The 22,155-nt window shown below is 43.9% G+C and overlaps 2 protein-coding genes across 3 annotated transcripts in view; both read right to left on the reverse strand.

Moving 5' to 3' along the window:
- LOC136627174 (zinc finger protein 271-like) overlaps window positions 1–14,908 on the reverse strand; it is a 45,421-nt gene extending 30,513 nt beyond the window's left edge. The window contains exons 1-3 of the mRNA XM_066602108.1: window positions 14,861–14,908; window positions 14,626–14,805; window positions 14,420–14,543 (exon numbers count right to left, since the gene is read on the reverse strand). Of these exons, the coding sequence (XP_066458205.1) occupies window positions 14,420–14,543; window positions 14,626–14,805; window positions 14,861–14,908 (352 nt within the window). The remainder of the gene's footprint in view (window positions 1–14,419; window positions 14,544–14,625; window positions 14,806–14,860) is intronic.
- Window positions 1–22,155, reverse strand: part of LOC136629139 (oocyte zinc finger protein XlCOF6-like) — a 913,937-nt gene that overhangs the window by 663,907 nt on the left and 227,875 nt on the right. The window lies entirely within an intron of this gene.

A 22,155-nucleotide genomic window follows, 5' to 3' on the forward strand; every position in this document is an offset into this window, starting at 1 on the left:
TGAGAATCTGGATAGATATCTGGAGACTTGGAGTAAATGGCTACAAAAACAGACAGAATCTCTTACCTAATAGCAATGCATAAGTCTCCTAATGACAAACCACTCTGACTGATTGTAAGCCTTTACAGGCTTGAAAAAGACTTTCCATAGTCGAAACGTTGCCATTTTATTATGGAGCAATAAAGCTTTCTGTATTTGTAATACACCATTGATGCTGCTGCTTGATTGGAGTTGTTGGATTACGCTGGGGGACTGGAGGTCCGTGGTCCCAGGAGTGGCTTGGCATTTATCTAGTGACCTCTGCACTATATGTGCATTTGTGTGGAGTGCTGCGGGATCTATTGATGTGGAATTAACTGGTTGCTGTTGACCAGGACATGTGACTGCTGCAGCCAATCACTGGCTGTAAAAGGTCGCTGCCATGTCCAGTGATTGGCTGCAGCAGTTACATGTCCTGGTCAACAGCAACCAAGGAGGACAAAATGATTGTGAAGCAAGTCATGGAAAAGTCCCTTTATGGAGATATTAGGGAACCTATTAGTAGTTTTAAAAAACCTGAACTACAGGCAACACAAAATCCTGACAGGGTTCTCCTCACCGGGATGAGTTGGACTGATAACCGACCCAGGCAGGGAGAAGTCGGCAGCGACCGCCCCACTGACTCTTCTCCAAGTTCAGAGCTGCTTTTTATAGTGTTTTCTCTGAAGCGCTGCAGTGTTTTAGAGCACAATATAGATTCTGTAATGTACATGCGTGTTGGGATGTATGTGTGATATCGGGCAGCAGAATCCTCCTGACAGGTTCTGACTAGAGATGAGCGAGCGTACTCGACCACGCCCCTTTTTCGCCCGAGCACCGCGATTTTCGAGTACTTCCGTACTCGGGCGAAAAGATTCGGGGGGCGCCGTGGGTGAGTGGGGGGTTGCAGCGGGGAGTGGGGGGGAGAGGAAGAGAGAGAGGGCTCCCCCCTTTTCCCCGCTGTTACCCCCCGCGCCACCACGCCTCCCCCTGCCCCCCGAATCTTTTCACCCGAGTACTGAAGTACTCGAAAATCGCGGTGCTCGATCGAGTAATTACTCGAAACGAGTACGTTCGCTCATTTCTAGTTCTGACCTCAAAGCTGAACAACTGAACTGATGGAACTGGCTTAACGAGCACGTGGCGAACTCAGAAGGCACTGGACAGGAGCTTACTGACAATAATGAGGTCTGGACAGCATTTTCCTGGACTAAATGGAGCAGCCTACTCTGAAAATGTTTAAGGCGTTTTCCCAATGATTTCTCCATTTGGAAAAAAACTGAGAAAAACATCTCTGTATAAAAAAGCCAGAAAAAGCTTGCAAAGAAACATGGATTATGGATTAGAGAAGGACTTGGGGAATTCATTTAACTGTAAACGTATCTGGAGCAACTAATGTCAGGCAGCTGCTTCCAATTCAAATAGGATAATGAGATGCATAAAAAAAAAGCCTAGTGGCGCATGATGAGAACAGGTAGGGCGAAGTCGGCAGCGACCGCCCCAAAGACTCTTCTCCAAGTTCAGAGCCGCTTTTTCCAGTGTTTTCTCTGAAGCGCTGCAGTGTTTTAGAGCACAATATAGATGTCTGCAATGTACATGCGGGTTGGCCAAAATGCTAAACTAACACCCGCATTTTATTAGTGTGTATCAATATTAGGTTTTACGGCCATTGTGCCGGTCTTATGGCGATTGTGCCTGCTCTGAACCTTATCAGGTATTGCATTTTTGGCTCTTTTCCAGTGAAATATGTTTTTGTGTTCCCCCTCACCTCTGTAATTTAATTTAGTTTACAGTGAGATAGTGCAGGTTCTGATGGATCCGTGGTGGCCTTGCCGTTCGGCCCGTCAGCCTCTGCGTCTTGGCCAAAATGCTAAACTAACACCCGCATTTTATTAGTGTGTATCAATATTTCCTTTTTGCAGTTTGCTATAGACTTCTGGGGGAGCCCAAGATGTCAGCCAGTGCGGTCCTCTGTTGAGATACAGGGCAACTCACTGCCATGTCAGTGTGAGTTGCAATCCTGTATTGTGGGACGCACCCATCTGTTGGCTGGCTCCCCAATCTGGGCTGGGTTGAGTGGGTGGCAGCATATAGGTCTGCAGTGGACAGCTTAGCTCCTCTGGTTTATAGTCTGGCTTGCTGCATATTGCTAGGTTTTACGGCCATGGTGCCAACCCTACGGCCATTGTGCTGGTCTTATGGTGATCGTGCCTGCTCTGCATTTTATCAGGTATTGCATTTTTAGCTCTTTTCCAGTGATACATGCGTGTTGGGATGTATGTAAAATGAAGACCCGAAAGCTCGCTGTAACATCATGTATTGTTGTTAGCCATTAAAAGGCATCATATCTACAAGATCACTTGGTTTCTCTCACTGAGAACAATGACATCGGGCAGCATAATCCTCTACGCAGGTTCCCTTTAACACCTTCCTGCAGCATTTTTCATCCCACCACCTGAGGGCAATTGCTAATCCTGCTAACAAAGGATTTTTAATGGCCCAATTTAATGTACAGAGAGCCTTGTAAATATTTTATTAAAGATCAATTTAATAAGAAATTTTATAAAAAATTTAGCTGGAATTATTTAAGAGAAGGCAATTGCTCCGTAGGGTTTTTGAGTTTAGTTTTTATGACATCGTTGTGCAGTAAATGGTTCTTCTTATTCAGTGTGTCGGGGTGAATATGGCGATTACAAAGTTCTATAGTTGCGGTTATCTTTTACTGCTTTAAAAAAAAATTACCCTTTTTGTTAAATCTGCTTTCTGTCACCTGTGAAGAAAACTATATTTTGTATTAATGAGTTTGTAATACACGGCTGTTACACCCGCCGCATAAAGCCATTTGTATTCTGTTATAGAACCCACCTAGTACAAATAAAGCGGAATCATTCTGTGAACGCGCCTCATGTGTTACGTGTGCTGATTCTCCGAGCTCCGACCAGCCTTCCCCAATTAGTCACCTGCATTATACCTAACAGCACAGACTAAAAGATCCTACGATGCCTAGCAACAAAGCACTGATGACGTCTTCTTCATCACGGCACCCTGGAACGCACAAACGGCACTGTGGAACGCACGTGACACGTGACTAACGCGGTGACGTCATGACGCCGATCGCGCATGCGCAGAATGACCCGATAGTGTTTATCTTCGGCTCTCCGGCAAGTAACGATCTATATTAGGCAATCGGCGCGAATATAAAGCGATCAAACCACACCAGGCTGCTGCTAAGATAGAGATATGTGTTTATTCGTTCTTCTATCTCTCTTAAAGTTGATAACCATCTAGTATAGCACTAATTGTATATACCTTCTCAAGAACACTCCCCCCAGACCACTGGCACTGAACCAGGATAGGCTTAAACGCATAGACCCCTCCTTAAGGGGTGTACCCTCAACTGGCTATATAATGCAGTTCAACTGAGATAGCCTCATATGCCTCTAGCTCACCATCAGAGCTACAGGCGCTGCATCTTTTTTATTTTTTTCATTATCTATCTATCTCTCAGACTCTGATATTTTAGAAAACTATACTTAGGCACCAAAAAAATTTTTTGGCATAAGTTTTTCTAACATTGGCAAAAAAGATCAGCTTTATTCAATCTTATTTTGGCTGACTCTTACCTATGCTATTTTTTGACCCTGCATCCAATCTAAACTTATACCCTATGGGGTTATGGATACTTTGCGCCTACTAGAGACTGTTGCTCTATAAGAATCTAGTCTTTAAGGGGCGCATATATTGGTCATAATAGCCATTGTTGGGGATCTGCAGTCCTCAATACATTCTGGATTCGCTACGAGCTATAGAGAAACAATTGTTAGTCTGGGCACCTCATGTAACCTCATGTTGGTGATTGCTATCACGCGCTCAACTACTAGTTTTCTGCTCAAAATACTAAAGATATCCTATCTAAATCTAAGACTTATAAGGTCTGACCTAAGAAACAAGAGAGGATATCTTGTCTGTCTCTATTCTCTATAGCTCTAATAGAGTAATAACATATAACGCCAAAAAAACTTTTTGCATACTATATGCTGAAACTGTTTATTATCAGTGGTTGGAAAATTATCAGAGTGTGAGAAAATCGACTCCTATTGGTCACACAACAAAGAAGTGACATAAGCTGATAGCCGAATATAGGCTCCGAAGAATATCTGCATATAAACTTTTAGCCCAATATAGGCTCTGCTCCTGATGAACCACGTATTTGTGGGGAAACGCGTCGAGCCCGAATTGAGCCAGATTTTGAGCTCGTACTGATAGTCCTATATCTATCTCTCAGACAATATCATATATATGTCTGGGCCTTACTATGTGGGTCTATCTAATTTTTGACTCTATCTACTAGATCAGATGTATAATCTACCAAGAGAACCCAAATTTAGCTTGAATACAAGCTCGGACTGATAGATGAATCTGTCTTTCCTGGACCATATTAAGGGGGTCTTAGTCCTAATTATATGGGTCTATCTATACCGTGATCAGATATACTCGATCACTGTTATTATACACTAAGTCTACCGGACATTCCCATTTGTCTACAATTTATTGGGATCTCTTGACTATACTAAATTGTTGTGTGGAAGGGGTATCGTTACACCCCTTTGTGTCTATGTTTTGTGAGTTTCTTTAGCCCCATTTGTGTTTTTAAAGGATCTTAATAAAAATTATCGTTTTAGTCTATAACTGTGAAGGGCCCAATTGTATATACTATAGACTTACCTGCTCCTGTGGAATTATATCTAACAGCACAGTTGCGCTAATACTCCAAATTATGAACTTTTTACATTTTCCTTTGGTGGATCTGTGTGAGATGTTGTTTATTGCAGGCTGAGCTGGAGTTTGTATAAGTGCTGCTTTAGGGAATATGGGACTTTTAATTTTTTACTCCATTTTTGGGAAAACAAGGTGACTACAAATCAGCCATTCTAGCTTTACGTATAAATTACACGCTACTTTAACCCTTTTCTTGCTGACCATAAATCTCTCAGGGAGGTACTCCAGTAGCAAATACCATAGGTGGAACATCATTGTTATTAATGACTGCATCTCAGGCTGTATTGTGGCTGGAGGATAGTTTTTAAGCTGGCTTTAAAGCCAATAATGTGGAGTATACGTGCTGGCCACAATATAGCCTGAGATACAGGAGGGTGAAGTGGGGGATGAAGTGACTGCTGTGCAGACCTGCAGCTCTCAGGTCTTATTATTCCTGGATTTCTATAGGCTTTATCTCAGGCTATGTTGCACATAGAGCATCGATCGTGGCCTTGTTTTAAATCCAAAAGTCATAGAAAAATTAGGCTTAGATTACCAAAGACAGCACTCTAGGGACAATAATCATAGATATCTAATATGGGGTGAGAAATCTTAAATAACTCACCCTGACGTGCCCAGGCCCCCTGAACATGGTAGGTCCAGCATGCCTCTAATCTGAGTATGCTATTTAATTAAAGAATTCCCTTTTGATGCATTTGTCCTGTCCTCCGGAGATCCACCCAGGGAAAGCAACAGTGGGGGCCCCGAATGAAGCAGTAGAGAGCATATATGAAGAGATAGGTAATTGTCAAACCATAGAAAACCCCAAGTGCTCCAGGATATAGATACAACCAATAAAAAGCAATTTACTTCACAGGGCTGTCTCCTGCAGACAACACCCCTGATCCAGAAAGGCAATTAAATCCCTAATAAATATTCCAATGTCCCAATAGTATTCAGCAAGAATCCAGTGACTGTAGCAGAAATATTAAATCTTACTATTATCAATAGCAATAGTTACAAAAGCAATAATGGCCACCAATGTATTTCAGCCCCTTAAGGGCCTTTTTCAAACAACAGTTGCTGCAGAGCTGTATGTGTGTGTTGTGCATATAGAAATCTGCATGTAACCTGCATGTAGCAGAGATGTATGTTTGTAATGCACCTGCACTTGATGTGTATGGTTGATGAGGCAGAGCCGTATATGTGTGTTGGGCATGTAAAGATCTGTGTGTAACATGCACATAGCTGTGTTGTAGGCGTGTAATGTACATGCACATATACTATATATGTGTAGAGTGGATGCACCAGAGTGGATTATGCACTGGGAGATGATGTGTGTCACGTCTGTCTCCTGAGATCTGTGGTTATACAGGTTCTCTAGAACTTTCCTGTCCAGGTCTGGGCGATTGTGCTGGCCGGGCGTGTGTCTCCAGTCAGCCAATCACTCCAGGTCAGTACACATAAAAACAATTTTCCAGGTGTAGGCATTACTAGTGTTTCTATATTGACCGCTGTATGGTATGATTATGGCTCTGAGTGTCATCTTTTTCTGTTCAGCTGTCCCTGTCAGTGGTGGCATGTGTATGCGTCCTAGCCTGGGTGCGTGTGTTCCTAGGGGCAGCAAGGGCCCAGATCTGAAGACCGCTGGGTCGCCCTTTATTGGGGCGATGTCCAGGCTCAGGTAGGCCTTTGGTCATCTTCCTTTGTAGAAGGTAGGCAAAGGTGTTAATCTGTGGTTGTTTCACCTGGTGTTCCCTATCTTTGGTAACGTTCGTGTGGGCCCAGTGCTCTCTAGCCCATACAAATGTAACAATGTGCAAGTGAATGCAGAGTAAGTAAACAGTGAATATCACTGCATCAGTAGGTCAGGAATGCAGGTGTCCAGTTTCACAGTGAACTCTCAGTGCACAGAGATGGCACAAGTGAATGTACAAGTGTGCAGGAGGATATATACCAGTTTGTGGTTATTGAGCATCACTGAAGTTTAAAAACAAGCATTTATTAAGACATCTGGTTAAAAACATAGGATTACCATCCAAAGAGAAAATCCACGAGGACACTTCATTAGTGCTGGAGAACTACATAGGGCTTATTCATACAGGCGATCTATTGTACCTCTCCCATAGAATGGTAGATTTCGAAGGGACCTCCAGGGTCATCGGGTCCAACCCCCTGCTCAATACACGATTCATTAAAACATCGCAGACAGATATTTCTCCAGCCTCTGTTTGAACATTTCCATTGAAGGAGAACTCACCACCTCCCGTGGAAACCTGTTCCACTCATTGATCATCCTCACTGTCAAAAAGATTTTTCCAATATCTAATTTGTGTCTCCTTCCTTTCAGCTTCATCCCATTTCTTCTAGTCTTTCCTTCTACAAATGAGAATAGGGCTGAACCCTCTGTACTGTGACAGCCCTTCAGATATTTGTAGACAGCTATTAAGTTTCCTCTCAGCCTTTTTTTTGCAAGCTAAACATTCCCAGATCCTTTAACCGTTCCTCATAGGACATGATTTGCAGACCGTTCACCATCCTGATAACTCTTCTCTGAACTTGCTCCAGTTTGTCTTTTTTAAAGTGGGGTGCCCAGAACTGGAGATAGTAGTCCAGATGAGGTCTGACTAAGGAGGAGTAGAGGGGGATAATGACCTCACGTGATCTAGACTATGCTTCTCTTAATACATCCCAGAATCGTGTTTGCCTTTTTGGTTGCTGCATCACATTATTGACTCATGTTCAGTCTATGATCTATTAGTATACCCAAGTCTTTTTCACATATGCTGCTTAGCCCAATTCCTCCCATTCTGTATGCACTTCTTTCATTTGTCTTTCCCAAATGTAGGACTTTGCATTAATCCTTGTTAAATACCATTCTGTTAGTCGCCGCCCACTGTGCAAGCTTTTCTAGATCTTTTTGAATGCTCCCTCTCTCTTCCATAGTGTTAGCTATTAATCCTATCTTTGTGTTGTTAGCAAATTTGATCAGTTTCCCATCAATCCCTCCAGATCATTTATAAAAATGTTGAACAACACTGGGCCTAGGACAGAGCCTTGTGGTACCCCACTTGATACATTCTTCCACTTGTATGTGCAGTCATTTATGACCACTCTTTGAGTCCGACCATCTGCTGTATTATTGCAGATTATGGTACTATTATAATAAAATATTAACCCCCTTTCTACCCTATAACACCAAAACCAGACACTACTGTGGAGAAGTTAGTGTCATTAGTAGAAACTATTTTTTCCTTTTTTTTGTTGTCTGAGGCTGCCTTCACACTGGCGTGAAATTCGTGCAAGATTTGTGTGTTGCAAGACACACAAATATAAACCCCATTTTTCTGAATGGGTTCAAACACATTAGCAGTGTTTTCCCTCATGGCACCGCGATGCTATGCGGGAAACGAATTGCGGCATGTTCTAACTAGGTGTGAGATCTTGCATCGCAACCCTATCACTTTCAATAGGGCCAGCGGCGGCAGCTCCACATTGAAAGCAATGGGATAACTCCGCGATCCTCTGTCGCGGCTGTCAATGCTGCGGTAGAGGATTCTTTTAATCCCCGCTGTAATGCAAGGCTGTTTTCACATGAAAATGCTTTGCATCCACCAGACTTTCATATAGTGTGAAGTTAGCCTAAGGCCGGGGTGCATCCTATAGTCAGGTGCGTCTTCTAGTACGAAAAACACAGAAAATAGCAGAGACTCAGCTAGGTTTTCCTGCACCCAATGCAAGAGCGTTGTATAGCCCCCATATCTGAATGTTCTCTCCTCTTGCTGAGCCCCTCCCACCATCGATTAAATAATAATCTTTATTTGTATAGCGCCAACATATTCCGCAGCGCTTAATAATGGAAGGTAACTCAAACAGTAGTTTACATTTTTCAGTAAGTCACAGAAATATTAATGCTGCTGAATCGCAAAATGTACCAGTGAAACATAACTTTATTAACAGCCTTGGCTTGCGAGTGACTGAGCTTGCGAGCTTCTTGACTTGCGAGCAGGCTCTCTCCCACATTTTTACTCTGACTTAAGAACAAAAGCTCGGGTTATGAGCCTGCTTCCACATTCAACCAGAGGTAGGCTGGGCTCCTGTCTCGGCTGTGCGATGCCCTGTGTCAGCTTGCAGCCGCTACTTCAACAAATTTTGGGAAGCGGTGCTGCAGGAGGACTAACAGCGCCACATGAGGACTATAGCACGCTGAATTGACGCTGCAGGAGGACGAGTGGCGCCACACAAGGACTGCAGCACAGCGGCGGAGAGACTGAGAGCGGCGTTGGAGCGACGCTGCTTGAGGACTACAACACATTAGCGGCGGCAAGACTGACAGTGCAGGCCAAGGCACAGCACAACAGGGTGAATAGCAGCAACCAGCCAGGTGGGAAAAGAGTGGCAGGGGCCCTCACGAGCACCCCTCTGCAAAAGAACAGCCACCAGCTGACAGGGGGGTGGCCTACGGCCGTTATGGAGGATACACATGCAGCACCTTATCAGCCGTGACCTCACATGCTATGTGCGGCAGAGGAGGAGCAGCTGGCACCTGGGAAAAATCAGTCCATCCAACACACTATTGGGGTCTGGAGGAGAGAAGATGGAAGCGGAGACCCACAGATGATGGCTGGCAGGGCAGCGGGGAGGAGCCAGCCAATCAGTAGCTGTGGGCTTCCCCTGCATCTCAACACAGCTCACCCATCTCACCCAAATTGCCATTTTTTGGGGAGGTCCCGACAGGATTAATGGTGTTTCAATTCATTTAAATGGGGAAAATTGATTTGACATAAGAGTGTTTTGGGTTAAGAGCTCCGTCACAGAGCAAATTAAACTCTTAAGCCAAGGCACCCCTGTATGTTCTATAGAGAAAAAAAATACAAGCACCAAATGAGGGTATTAACAACAAAAGTTATATAATAGACACCCCTAGAGCATCCCAGTACTACCCAGTATAATGGGAGCACCTGCTCCAAAAAGAGCAAACGCGGCCTCTTTCCTGCCCCTACTGTAGTAGTAATAATATAGAGTATGAAGTACTGCCCATTGAGAACGAGTGGGTTGTGGACAGAAAGACAATCAAGCCTCCCTAAGCACAAACCAGCTCCATATATGATAATAAGGCTGAATAGACATCTGTCTGGGTGATTTGGTGAACTCTGCATTGAGCAGGGAATTTGGACCCGATGACCTCGCTGTTCAGAATATGCTCAGTTACCAACAACACTCTGATATCTATCTGTTAATATCAGTTTGGGGTTTTCCTTATGAGGTATATGCTGCGCATGCGTGGGAGTTGGAAGTTCTTGTGGTATGCGTCATCATGACAGACATCAGGATTCCCTTTGATGACACACAGGTGCCATCGCGCTTCATTGACGGCACATCCGGAATGACATCTACACAGCTCTAACAAATAATGCAGGAGAAATAATAGAAGATGGAGATAGCAAATCTATTAAATTGTTTCTTTTCAAGTGTACTCACGAACAAAAAAGAAATGTCACACGAGATGGGGGGAAATAAAATGAACCCCCACTAAATATTGCATACCTAACACAGGAGGAAGTGCAGAGCTGGATCAAGAGAATTAAAAACGAGAAATCGTCGAGCCCAGATGGAATACACCCAAGGGTTCTAAGGGAACTAAGTGACGTTATAGTTAGACCGCTATTTCTTATATTTATAAGCACTATGTGGTCCAATAGACAAAAAGGGGTCTAAAGGAGAGCCTGATAACTACAGGCCAGTAAGTCTCACTTCAATATTTGGAAAAATATTCAATGGGTTTCTGAGAGACGCCATCCTAGAATACTTCAAGGAAAACAACGGTATAACCCCTCATCAGCATGGGTTCATGAGGGGTCGATCATGTCAGAGCAATTTGATCAGCTTCTACAGTGAAGTCAGTTCTAGGCTGCACCTGGGGGAGTCTATTGATCTCATATATCTGAATTTCTCTAAACCATTTGACACCGTGCCGCATACAATGAGGCAGCTCGAACTGGGTGAAAACGTGTGTATCTGGGTGGGTATCTGGCTCAGAGATAGAAAGCAGAGGGTGGTAATAAATGGTTTGTACTCTGATTGGGCCACTCTTGCCCGTGGGGTGCCACAGGGTTCAGTATTAGGCCCCATTTTGTTCTATATATTTATCAATGTCCTGATAGAGGGGCTGCACAGTAAAATATCAATATTTGCAGATGATTATTAATTATACAAGGCAATCAATACAATGCAGGACAATGTGCGGATACAAACACACCTAGATAAGCTGGGGGCTTGAATTGAAGAATGGCAAATGAAATTCCATGTTGATAAATGTAAGGTTATGCACATGGGCAGGATAAACGGGTGTCACCAATATACACTAAATGGGGTACTGCTAGGGAAAAGTGAGATGGAAAAACACCTGGGGGTACTAGTGTGCTGTAGACTTAACTGGAGCAATCAATTCCAGTCAGCTGCTGCAAAAGCTAATAAAGTCTTGGGGTGCCTTAAAAGAGGTATAGGGGCGAGGGACGAGAACATTATCCCCCCACTATATAAGGCACTAGTCAGGCCTCACATGGAATACTGCGTACAATTCTGGTCACCGGTGCTCAGGAAAGATGTTACAGTGCTGGAGGGGGTTCAAAGAAGGACAACTAAACTAATGCATGGAATGAAGGGACTGGAATACCCAGAGAGGCTATCCAAACTGGGATTATTTACCCTGGAAAAAAACTGGCTAAGGGTCGATAAAATAACTATGTATAAATACATGAGGGGACAATACAAGGATCTCTCCCAGGATCTGTTTATACCCAGGACTGTGACGGTAACGAGAGGGCATCCGCTACGTCTAGAAGAAAGCAGGTTTCATTGCCAACACAGAAAGGGGTTCTTCAACATAAGAGCAGTGTGACTGGAATTCTCTGCCTGAGGAGGTAGTGATGGCAAAATAAATAGTTTAACCCGTTTAAGACTAGCCACAGTAAATTTACGGCGGCTGGTCCTGGGCTTAGAGCACCGCCGATAGTAAAATTACGGTGGTGCTTTAAGCCTCCTGCTCTCCAATCAGTCAGAGGCAGGAACGGGTTATCAGCTGTTAGTGACAGCTGATAACCTGGAGCAGAAGGCAGGAGGGGTTTTTAACCCTTCCTGCCTTCTGCTTTCCCTGATATACAGTGCTCAATAAGCACCGTATGGGGAAAGTGAAATTAACATGTACTTTCACTACCGGAGCCTCGGGGGGGTCATGTGACCTCCTGGGATTCCCTGCTACTGCAGAGCTGGAGGGTCAGACTAGACCCTGGCAGCTCTGCAAGTGACTAATGTCACCACAGGGGTTGCTTTCCCCTGTAACTAGGGCTCCTATGGACGCCCCAGCTACAGTGGGAAAGTGTCAAATAAAGAAAAAAATATATATATGTGAATGTCCCCCAGAGGTCTTATATGACAACATGGAGGACATAGATAGTAAAAAACACAATTACATAAATAAGTAAAACAAAATAACAGAATAAAACAACAATATATACATAAGAAAGAGAATAACACAAAGCAGACACCAACAAAAACCGCGTATGCGCCCTGTAAACCAAAACCATACATACTATATATCAAAACGTCCGAAACAAATTGAGGAACCTGTTCCCATACTTTATTTTAGTGTGAATATAAAAATAATTTAAAAAAAAATTATAAATGTTAAAAAAGATTTTTTTTAGCTTCCTACCCACAATAAAACTAAAAAACGGGAAAAAAGTCAGTTAAAAAGACATAAAAAATAGTCCTATATGTCACAGAAAAAAAAAATATTTTCGTAGCTAAAGGAAAAAAATAGAGCAGTAAAACCGCCACATGGGTAAAATCCCTAAAAAGTGTCTGGTCCTTAAGGTACAAAACAGCTTGGTCCTTAAGGGGTTAAGAGGGACTAGATGCCTTTCTAGAGCGCTATGATATTACAGGATATAGACACTAGATGACCAGTGGGTTGTTGATCCGGGTCTTACAGTCAGGCAGGAACTATCAAACGTTGATCCAGGGATTATTCTGTCTGCCATTATAGAGTGGGCAAGGAATTTTTTCCCCCAATGGGGCTAATTGGCTTCTGCCTCATTGGGGTTTTTGTCTTACTCTGGATCAACAAAGGGGAGGGGGTGTTGAAACAGACTGAACTAGATAGACATTGTCTTCATTCGACCTACCATACTATGTTTGTGAGTGACGGTTTCATCAGTGTCAAATGCCTGCCCTCTTGTATAAGTAAATCAATAAGCATATGGCCGCTTTCTGTGATTTTGGTGTATCTGCTAAATAATCAAGGGATTAAGTCCAATTTTGAATAACTTATTTAACAGGTCTTTATGTGAAACTGTACCAAAGACTTTACAGAAATCCAGATAGGTGATATCCACAACACCACTTTCATCCACTACTTTTGTGAAGGTAAATGCATTGTGGTTTCCAGTTTGCGAAACCCCAACTCCGAAAATCACAAGACGTCCAAACTCACTGAGCCTAATGCAATTGTAGGGTCACAGCAAACAGCAACACAACCATACTGACTGTAAGGGCTCCAATCTGCTAACTCCTGCCCTCCAGTTGGCAGCGCTCTCCATTAGGACATCCAGGACTCGGACAGCTCCTTTGCTGAAACCTAGCGATGCTTCTCTGTTTCCCTGTTTTAGTTCCACCCACTTCCTGATTAAGCCTCCTATACAAACCCTGGCCTTGTTACCTCCACCATTGCGAGATGATTGTGCTTCACAAGCTATTCGATCAAGCTCTACTTCTGCCTGCTCCTCCACTACTCAACTGAGACCGTCTGATACCGATCTCTGGCTTCCTTTCTGACTATGCTATCCGCCTCTTTCATTGTACTGCAAACAAGACCTCCTGTTGCGGACACCTGGGTCATCCTCGGTTACTCTCTCCAGACCTGTGGCTGCCACACCTGAGGCTACAACCCAGTGCCTGAAACCACTACACTGACTGCCATTACATTCCAATGAGAAGATTATTGCGGCCAAAGTCGCCATGCAGCCATAGCTGCACTGGTGGCACCTTTACCAATTTAGAGGGGTTCTACAAATTAAGAATATGAAAAGTAAGGGAAAAGGCAGCGAACAATATTTTATTGACCACGTTCGCTCACAAGCAGGATTTCCACACTGTAGATACAACCTAGCAGACTCTTACTGGTGATGGCAGATCCTTCCTCCTCCTGTCCTGCAAGCACTAAATGTGAATAAAAGGAGCTACTGGTAATAGTTGGGGGGGGGGGGGGTAGCATGGGCAAAGGCACCTCTCCAGCCCTGCACTGCCACTGGCTACTGTAGCAGTAGGGCTGGTGGAGCAGAGATTTTCTGCAGACAGATTCTCTTGCTACTGGTTCATACAGCAGCCATCCGCTGTGTAGTCACTGACTAGCATCACTGTATCACCTGGGTATTTACATATTAGCGATTAGTAATTGTGTATTGCTGATATGTAGGCCTTCTGATAACACAATGACTTTAATCAACAGTTGTGTAGCAAGTGGCTCCACCAATCAAACAAGCACAGTTTTCTGCCTGGCAGGCACCACGCTTCTTCCTTAGAAGTGCCAGGGGCAGACGCCCCACTTTTTCCTAGCTACGATCCTGCTAAATACGTCCATTACCTGGTGATGGGAGCGGCTGGCGAGTCTCCATCATGACGTCCTTGTACAGATCCTTGTGTCCTTCTAAATACTCCCACTCCTCCATGGAGAAATAGACAGCGACATCCTGACACCTTATAGGAACCTGACAACACAATATACAGTCATCATCCAGGAGCCTCCAGTGCTGTTACTGTATAATGTCCCAGCATTCCCTGCAGCATCACCTCTCCAGTCAGCAGCTCAATCATCCTGTTGGTGAGTTCTAGAATCTTCTGTACAATGATGTCCTTATGTATCAGGGGGTGAGGTGGGGGCCCCGTGATTGGGCACAGGGGTCTTCCCCATCCATCACACACAGGGGTCCGACAGCCATCACTAGAGGTCTTCTTTACTACTGTGTAATCCTGAATATGGGAAGAGAGAATAAATATCACTGCAGACATTTCCAGAGTCCATCACCTCTCCAGTCATATCATAGATAAGAATCTCGCCTCTCTCCAGTGACATCATCTATTATTACCGTAGATAAGAATGATGTAATGTGACATCATCAGAATCTCTCACCTCCCCAGTAAGCTGAAAGAGTATCTCTAGGTTGAGGTTTAATACTCTTTCTGACATCTTGTTTCTCTCCTTCTGCATCTTTGATGAATCAATTACGTAGGGACCTGAATGGAAAGAATATGAACCAATGTGAATACCAGAAAAACACAATATAATACATTTAGTGGAGATAATAATAAGAAACATTAAAAAGTATTTCCATAATACTGCAGCAGCAGTCACATGTCCTGGTCAGCAGCAATCAGGAAGGACAGAGTGGTGGTGAAGTAAGTGATGGGAGAATTCTTTTAAGAAGATATTAAAGGAAACCTATTTTGTAAAGCCTTAACTACAGGCAACACAAACTCCCAACAGGGTGCTCCTGTCCCGTATCAGATGGACTGATAGCCGACCCAGGCAGGGAGAAGTCGGCAGTGACCGCCCCAATGACTCTTCTCCAAGTTCAGAGCTGCTTTTTTACTGTCAGCATAATCCTCCTGAAAGGTTCTGACCTCAAAGTTGAACTAAATCCTGGAACCAACAGATCCAACACATGCCAAACTCGAATGGCGCTGGACAGACCCCTTTCGCAATAATGAGGTCTGGACTGCATTTTCCTGTACTACACATTTTTAAGGCATTTTACAGAGATTTCTCCATCTGGAAAAAAAAGTCAGAAAAAACATCTCTGTATAAAGAAGACACAAAAAAAACGTGAAAAGAAACATATGAAGTCTATGGATTAGATAAGGGCTTGGGGAATTCAGATAACTGAAAAATTAACTTAAACAACCAATGTCAGGCAGCTGCTGCCAAGGCAATTAGGATAAATGAGATGCATCAAAAGAGGTCTAGGAGCACATGACAAGAACATTGTTCTTCCTCTTCACAAGTCTCACATGGAATAGTATGGTCAGTATTGGACACCGATACACAAGAAGGACATATCAGAACTTCAGTGGGTTCAATGATGGGCAACTAAAATAATAAAAGGGGGAGAGCTTGGCCAGCAGCTGATGGTGGAGGACGCTTAGCCTGACAGAATAGTAACAGGTTCGATATGATAGTGGTGACGGTACTGACAGAAAAGTGACAAGTGACATAAGAAAGTGGTGACGGTAGTGACAGAATAGTGACCGGTGACATAAAATAGTGGTGACGGTAGTGACAGAATAGTACCAGGTTCGATATGATAGTGGTGACGGTAGTGACAAAATAGTGACCGGCGACATAAGATAGTGGTGACAGAATAGTGACAGGTGACTTTAGATAGTGGTGACAGTAGTAACAAAATAGTGACTGGTGACATCAGATAGTGGGGAAAGTAGTGAACGAATAGTGACAGGGGACATCAGATAGTGGTGACAGTAGTGACAGAATAGTGACCGGTGGCATCAGATAGTGGGGACGGTAGTGACAGAATAGTGACAGGTGACATCAGATAGTGGTGACAGCAGTGACAGAATAGTGACCGGTGACATCAGATAGTGGTGACAGTAGTGACAGAATAGTGACAGGGGACATCAGATAGTGGTGACAGAAGTGACAGAATAGTGACCGGTGACATCAGATAGTGGTGACAGTATTGACAGAATATTGACAGGTGACATCAGATAGTGGTGACAGTAGTGACAGAATAGTGACAGGTGAAATAAGATAGTGGTGACAGTAGTGACAGAATAGTGACAGGTGACAAAAGATAGTGGTGACAGTAGTGACAGAATAGTGACAGGTGACATCAGATAGTGGTGACAGTAGTGACAGAATAGTGACAGGAGACATAAGATAACGGTGGCATTAGAGACAGAATAGTGACAGGTGACATAAGATAGTGGTGACAGAATAGTGACCGGTGACATCAGATAGTGGTGACAGAATAGTGACAGAATAGTGACCGGTGAGATCAGATAGTGATGACAGAATAGTGACAGGTGACATAACATAGTGGTGACAATAGTGACAGAATAGTGACAGGGGACATAAGATAGTGGTGACAGTAGTGACAGAATAGTGACCGGTGACATCAGATAGTGGTGACAGTATTGACAGAATATTGACCGGTGACATCAGATAGTGGTGACAGTAGTGACAGAATAGTGACAGGTGACATAAGATAGTGGTGACAGTAGTGACAGAACAGTGACAGGTGACATCAGACAGTGGTGACAGTAGTGACAGAATAGTGACAGGTGACATCAGATAGTGGTGACAGTAGTGACAGAATAGTGACAGGAGACATAAGATAATGGTGGCATTAGAGACAGAATAGTGACAGGTGACATAGGATAGTGGTGACAGTAGTGACAGAATAGTGAAAGGTGACATCAGATAGTGGTGACAGTAGTGACAGAATAGTGACAGGTGACATAAGATAGTGGTGACAATAGTGACAGAATAGTGACAGGGGACATAAGATAGTAGTGACAGAATAGTGACAGGTGACATCAGATAGTGGTGACAGTAGTGACAGAATAGTGACAGGTGACATCAGATAGTGGTGACAGTAGTGACAAACTACATAAAATAACGGTGACAGTATTGACAGAATATTGACCGGTGACATCAGATAGTGGTGACAGTAGTGACAGAATAGTGACAGGTGACATAAGATAGTGGTGACAGTAGTGACAGAATAGTGACCGGTGACATCAGATAGTGGTGACAGTAGTGACAGAATAGTGACAGGAGACATAAGATAATGGTGGCATTAGAGACAGAATAGTGACAGGTGACATAAGATAGTGGTGACAGAATAGTGACAGAATAGTGACCGGTGAGATCAGATAGTGGTGACAGTAGTGACAGAATAGTGAAAGGTGACATCAGATAGTGGTGACAGTAGTGACAGAATAGTGACAGGTGACATCAGATAGTGGTGACAGTAGTGACAGAATAGTGACAGGTGACATAAGATAGTGGTGACAATAGTGACAGAATAGTGACAGGGGACATAAGATAGTAGTGACAGAATAGTGACAGGTGACATCAGATAGTGGTGACAGTAGTGACAGAATAGTGACAGGTGACATCAGATAGTGGTGACAGTAGTGACAGAATAGTGACAGGTGACATCAGATAGTGGTGACAGTAGTGACAAACTACATAAAATAACGGTGACATTAGTGACAGAATAGTGAACGGTGACATCAGATAGTGGTGACAGTAGTGACAGAATAGTGATATCTGATAGAGGTGACAGTAGTGACAGAATAGTGACAGGTGACATCAGATAGTGGTGACTATAGTGACAGAATAGTGACAGGTGACATCAGATAGTGGTGACAGTAGTGACAGAATAGTGACAGGTGACATCAGATAGTGGAGACAGTAGTGACAGAATAGTGACCGGTGACATCAGATAGTGGTGACAGTAGTGACAGAATAGTGACCGGTGACATCAGATAGTGGTGACAGAATAGTGACCGGTGACATCAGATAGTGACAGAATAGTGACCGGTGACATAAGATAGTGGTGACAGTAGTGACAGAAAAATGACAGGTGACATGAGATAGTGGTGCATGCAGGATGGGAAGATTTTAAATGCACTATATGATTATAGTAACGATATATGTATAATACACTCTTATTTAGTGTGGTAGGTTGAACTTGTATTTGACCACACTGTGTTTGCGGCTCGTTTTGATTAAAGTTTTAATTGTGAAAACATGGAACACATTGTGCGTTCCATGTGACGTAGCCTTTGTTGACGCTACTGATGACGTAATTGTGGAAAGGGAGGGGCGTTCCCCACTCCTTGCTCTCCGCTCTGAGTAACACTGATTGCTGCTCTGAAAGCTGAAGGAAACGTGAGTAGGCTATAATGTATTATATAAATATTGCTTAAGCTATGCATGTATGTATGTTCGTTTAGAGTAGTGAAAGAATAACGACAGGTGAAATCAGATAGTGGTGACAGTAGTGACAGAATAGTGACAGGTGACATCACATAGTGGTGACAGTAGTGACAGAATAGTGACAGGTGACATCAGATAGTGGTGACGGTAATGACAGAATAGTGACAGGTGACATCAGATAGTGGTGACAGTAGTGACAGAATAGTGAACGGTGACATCAGATAGTGGTGACAGTAGTGACAGAATAGTGACAGGGGACATAAGATAGTGGTGACAGTAGTGACAGAATAGTGAACGGTGACATCAGATAGTGGTGACAGTAGTGACAGAATAGTGACAGGTGACATAAGATAGTGGTGACAGTAGTGACAGAATAGTGAACGGTGACATCAGATAGTGGTGACAGTAGTGACAGAATAGTGACCGGTGACATAAGATAGTGGTGACAGTAGTGACAGAATAGTGAACGGTGACATCAGATAGTGGTGACAGTAGTGACAGAATAGTGACAGGTGACATAAGATAGTGGTGACGGTAGTGACACAATAGTGACAGGTGACATAAGATAGTGGTGACAGTAGTGACAGAATAGTGACCAGTGACATCAGATAGTGGTGACAGTAGTGACAGAATAGTGACCGGTGACATCAGATAGTGGTGACAGTAGTGACAGAATAGTGACCGGTGACATCAGATAGTGGTGACGGTAGTGACAGAATAGTGACAGGCTACATAAGATAACAGTGACATTAGTGACAGAATAGTTACAGGCTACATAAGATAACGGTGACAGTAGTGACAGAATAGTGACCAGTGACATCAGATAGTGGTGACAGAATAGTGAGCGGTGACATCAGATAGTGGTGACAGTAGTGACAGAAAAATGACAGGTGACATAAGATAGTGGTGACAGTAGTGACAGAATAGTGACAGGTGACATAAGATAGCGGTGACGGTAGTGACAAAATAGTGACAGGTGACATAAGAGTGGTGACGGTAGTGACAGAATAGTAACAGGTGACATAAGATAGTGGTGACAGTAATGACAGAATAGTGACCGGTGACATAAGATAGTGGTGACAGTAGTGACAGAAAAATGACAGGTGACATAAGATAGTGGTGACAGTAGTGACAGAATAGTGATCGTCTACATAAGATACTGATGACAGTAGTGACAGAAAAATGACAGTTGACATAAGAAAGTGTTAACGATAGTGACAAAATAGTGACAGGCTACATAAGATAGTGGTGACAGTAGTGAAAGAATAGTGACCGGTGACGTAAGATAGTGGTGACAGTAGTGACAGAATAGTGACCGGTGACATAAGATAGCAGTGACAGCAGTGACAGAATAGTGACCGGTGACATAAGATAGCGCTGACGGTAGTGACAGAATTGTGACAGGGGACATCAGATAGTGGTGACAGTAGTGACTAGAGATGAGTGAGCATACTCACTAAGGACAATTACTCGATCGAGCATTGCCCTTAGCAAGCACCTGCCTGCTCGGAAGAAAAAATTTGGTTGCCGGCGGCAGGCGGGGACCGAAGGGGAGATCTTTCCCTCCCTCTCTCCACCCCGCTCCCACCTGCTCACCGCCGCAACTTAACTGTCACCCGCGCCGGCAGCTGAACCTTTTCTTCTAAGCGGGGAGATACTTGCTAAGGACATCAGATAGTGGTGACAGCAGTGACAGAATAGTGACCGGTGACATAAGATAGTGGTGACAGTAGTGACATAATAGTGACCGGTGACATAAGATAGTGGTGGCAGTAGTGACAGAATAGTGACCGGTGACATAAGATAGTGGTGGCAGTAGTGACAGAATAGTGACCGGTGACATAAGATAGCAGTGACAGAATAGTGACCGGTGACATAAGATAGCAGTGACAGAATAGTGACCGGTGACATCAGATAGTGGTGACGGTAGTGACAGAATAGTGACCGGTGACATAAGATAGCGCTGACGGTAGTGACAGAATAGTGACCGGTGACATAAGATAGCGCTGACGGTAGTGACAGAATTGTGACAGGGGACATCAGATAGTGGTGACAGTAGTGACTAGAGATGAGTGAGCATACTCGCTAAGGAGAATTACTCGATCGAGCATTGCCCTTAGCAAGCACCTGCCCGCTCGGAAGAAAAACTTTTGGTAGCCGGCGGCAGGCGGGGACCGGAGGGGGAGAGCAGGGAGGAACGGAGGGGAGATCTCTCTCTCCCTCTCTCCCCTCCACTCCCACCTGCTCACTGCCGCAACTCAACTGTCACCCGCGCCGGCAGCCGAACCTTTTCTTTTGAGCGGGGAGATACTCGCTAAGGACAATGCTCGCTCGAGCAATTGTCTTTAGCAAGTATGCTCGCTCATCTCTAGTAGTGACAGAATAGTGACCGGTGACATCAGATGGTGGTGACAGTAGTGACAGAATAGTGACAGGTGACATAAGATAGTGGTGATGGTAGTGACATAATAGTGACAGGTGACATCAGATAGTGGTGACAGTAGTGACAGAATAGTGACAGGTGACATCAGATAGTGGTGGTGGTAGTGACAGAACAGCGACAGGTGACATAAGATATTGGTGACAGGAATGACAGAATAGTTACCGGTGACATGAGATAGCGGTGACGGTAGTGGCAGAATAGTGACAGGTGACATGAGATAGTGGTGACAGTAGTGACAGACTAGTGAGAGGTGACATCAGATAGTGGTGACAGTAGTGACAGAATAGTGAGAGGTGACATCAGATAGTGGTGACAGTAGTGACAGAATAGTGACAGGTGACATCAGATAGTGGTGACGGTAGAGACAGAATAGCGACCGGTGACATAAGATAGCGGTGACAGAAGTAACAGAATAGTGACAGGTGACATCAGATAGTGGAGACAGTAGTGACAGAATAGTGAGAGTTTACATAAGATAACGGTGACGGTAGTGACAGAATAGTGACAGGTGACAAAAGATAGTGGTGACAGTAGTGACAGAATAGTGACCGGTGACATATGATAGCGGTGACAGTAGTGACAGAATAGTGACCGGTGACATAAGATAGTGGTGACAGTAGTGACAGAATAGTGACAGGGGACATAAGATAGCGATGACGGTAGTGACAGAATAGTGACAGGTGACATAAGATAGTGGTGATAGTGGTGACAGAATACTGAGAGGTGACATAGGATATTGGTGACAGTAGTGACAGAATAGTGACTGGTGACATGAGATAGTGGTGACAGTAGTGACAGAATAGTGACAGGTGACATCAGATAGTGGTGACGGTAGTGACAGTAGTGAAATCAGATAGTGGTGACAGTAGTGACAGAATAGTGACAGGTGACATCAGATAGTGGTGACAGTAGT

This window comes from Eleutherodactylus coqui, chromosome 5 (assembly GCF_035609145.1).
Source record: "Eleutherodactylus coqui strain aEleCoq1 chromosome 5, aEleCoq1.hap1, whole genome shotgun sequence".
Lineage (NCBI taxonomy): Eukaryota > Metazoa > Chordata > Amphibia > Anura > Eleutherodactylidae > Eleutherodactylus > Eleutherodactylus coqui.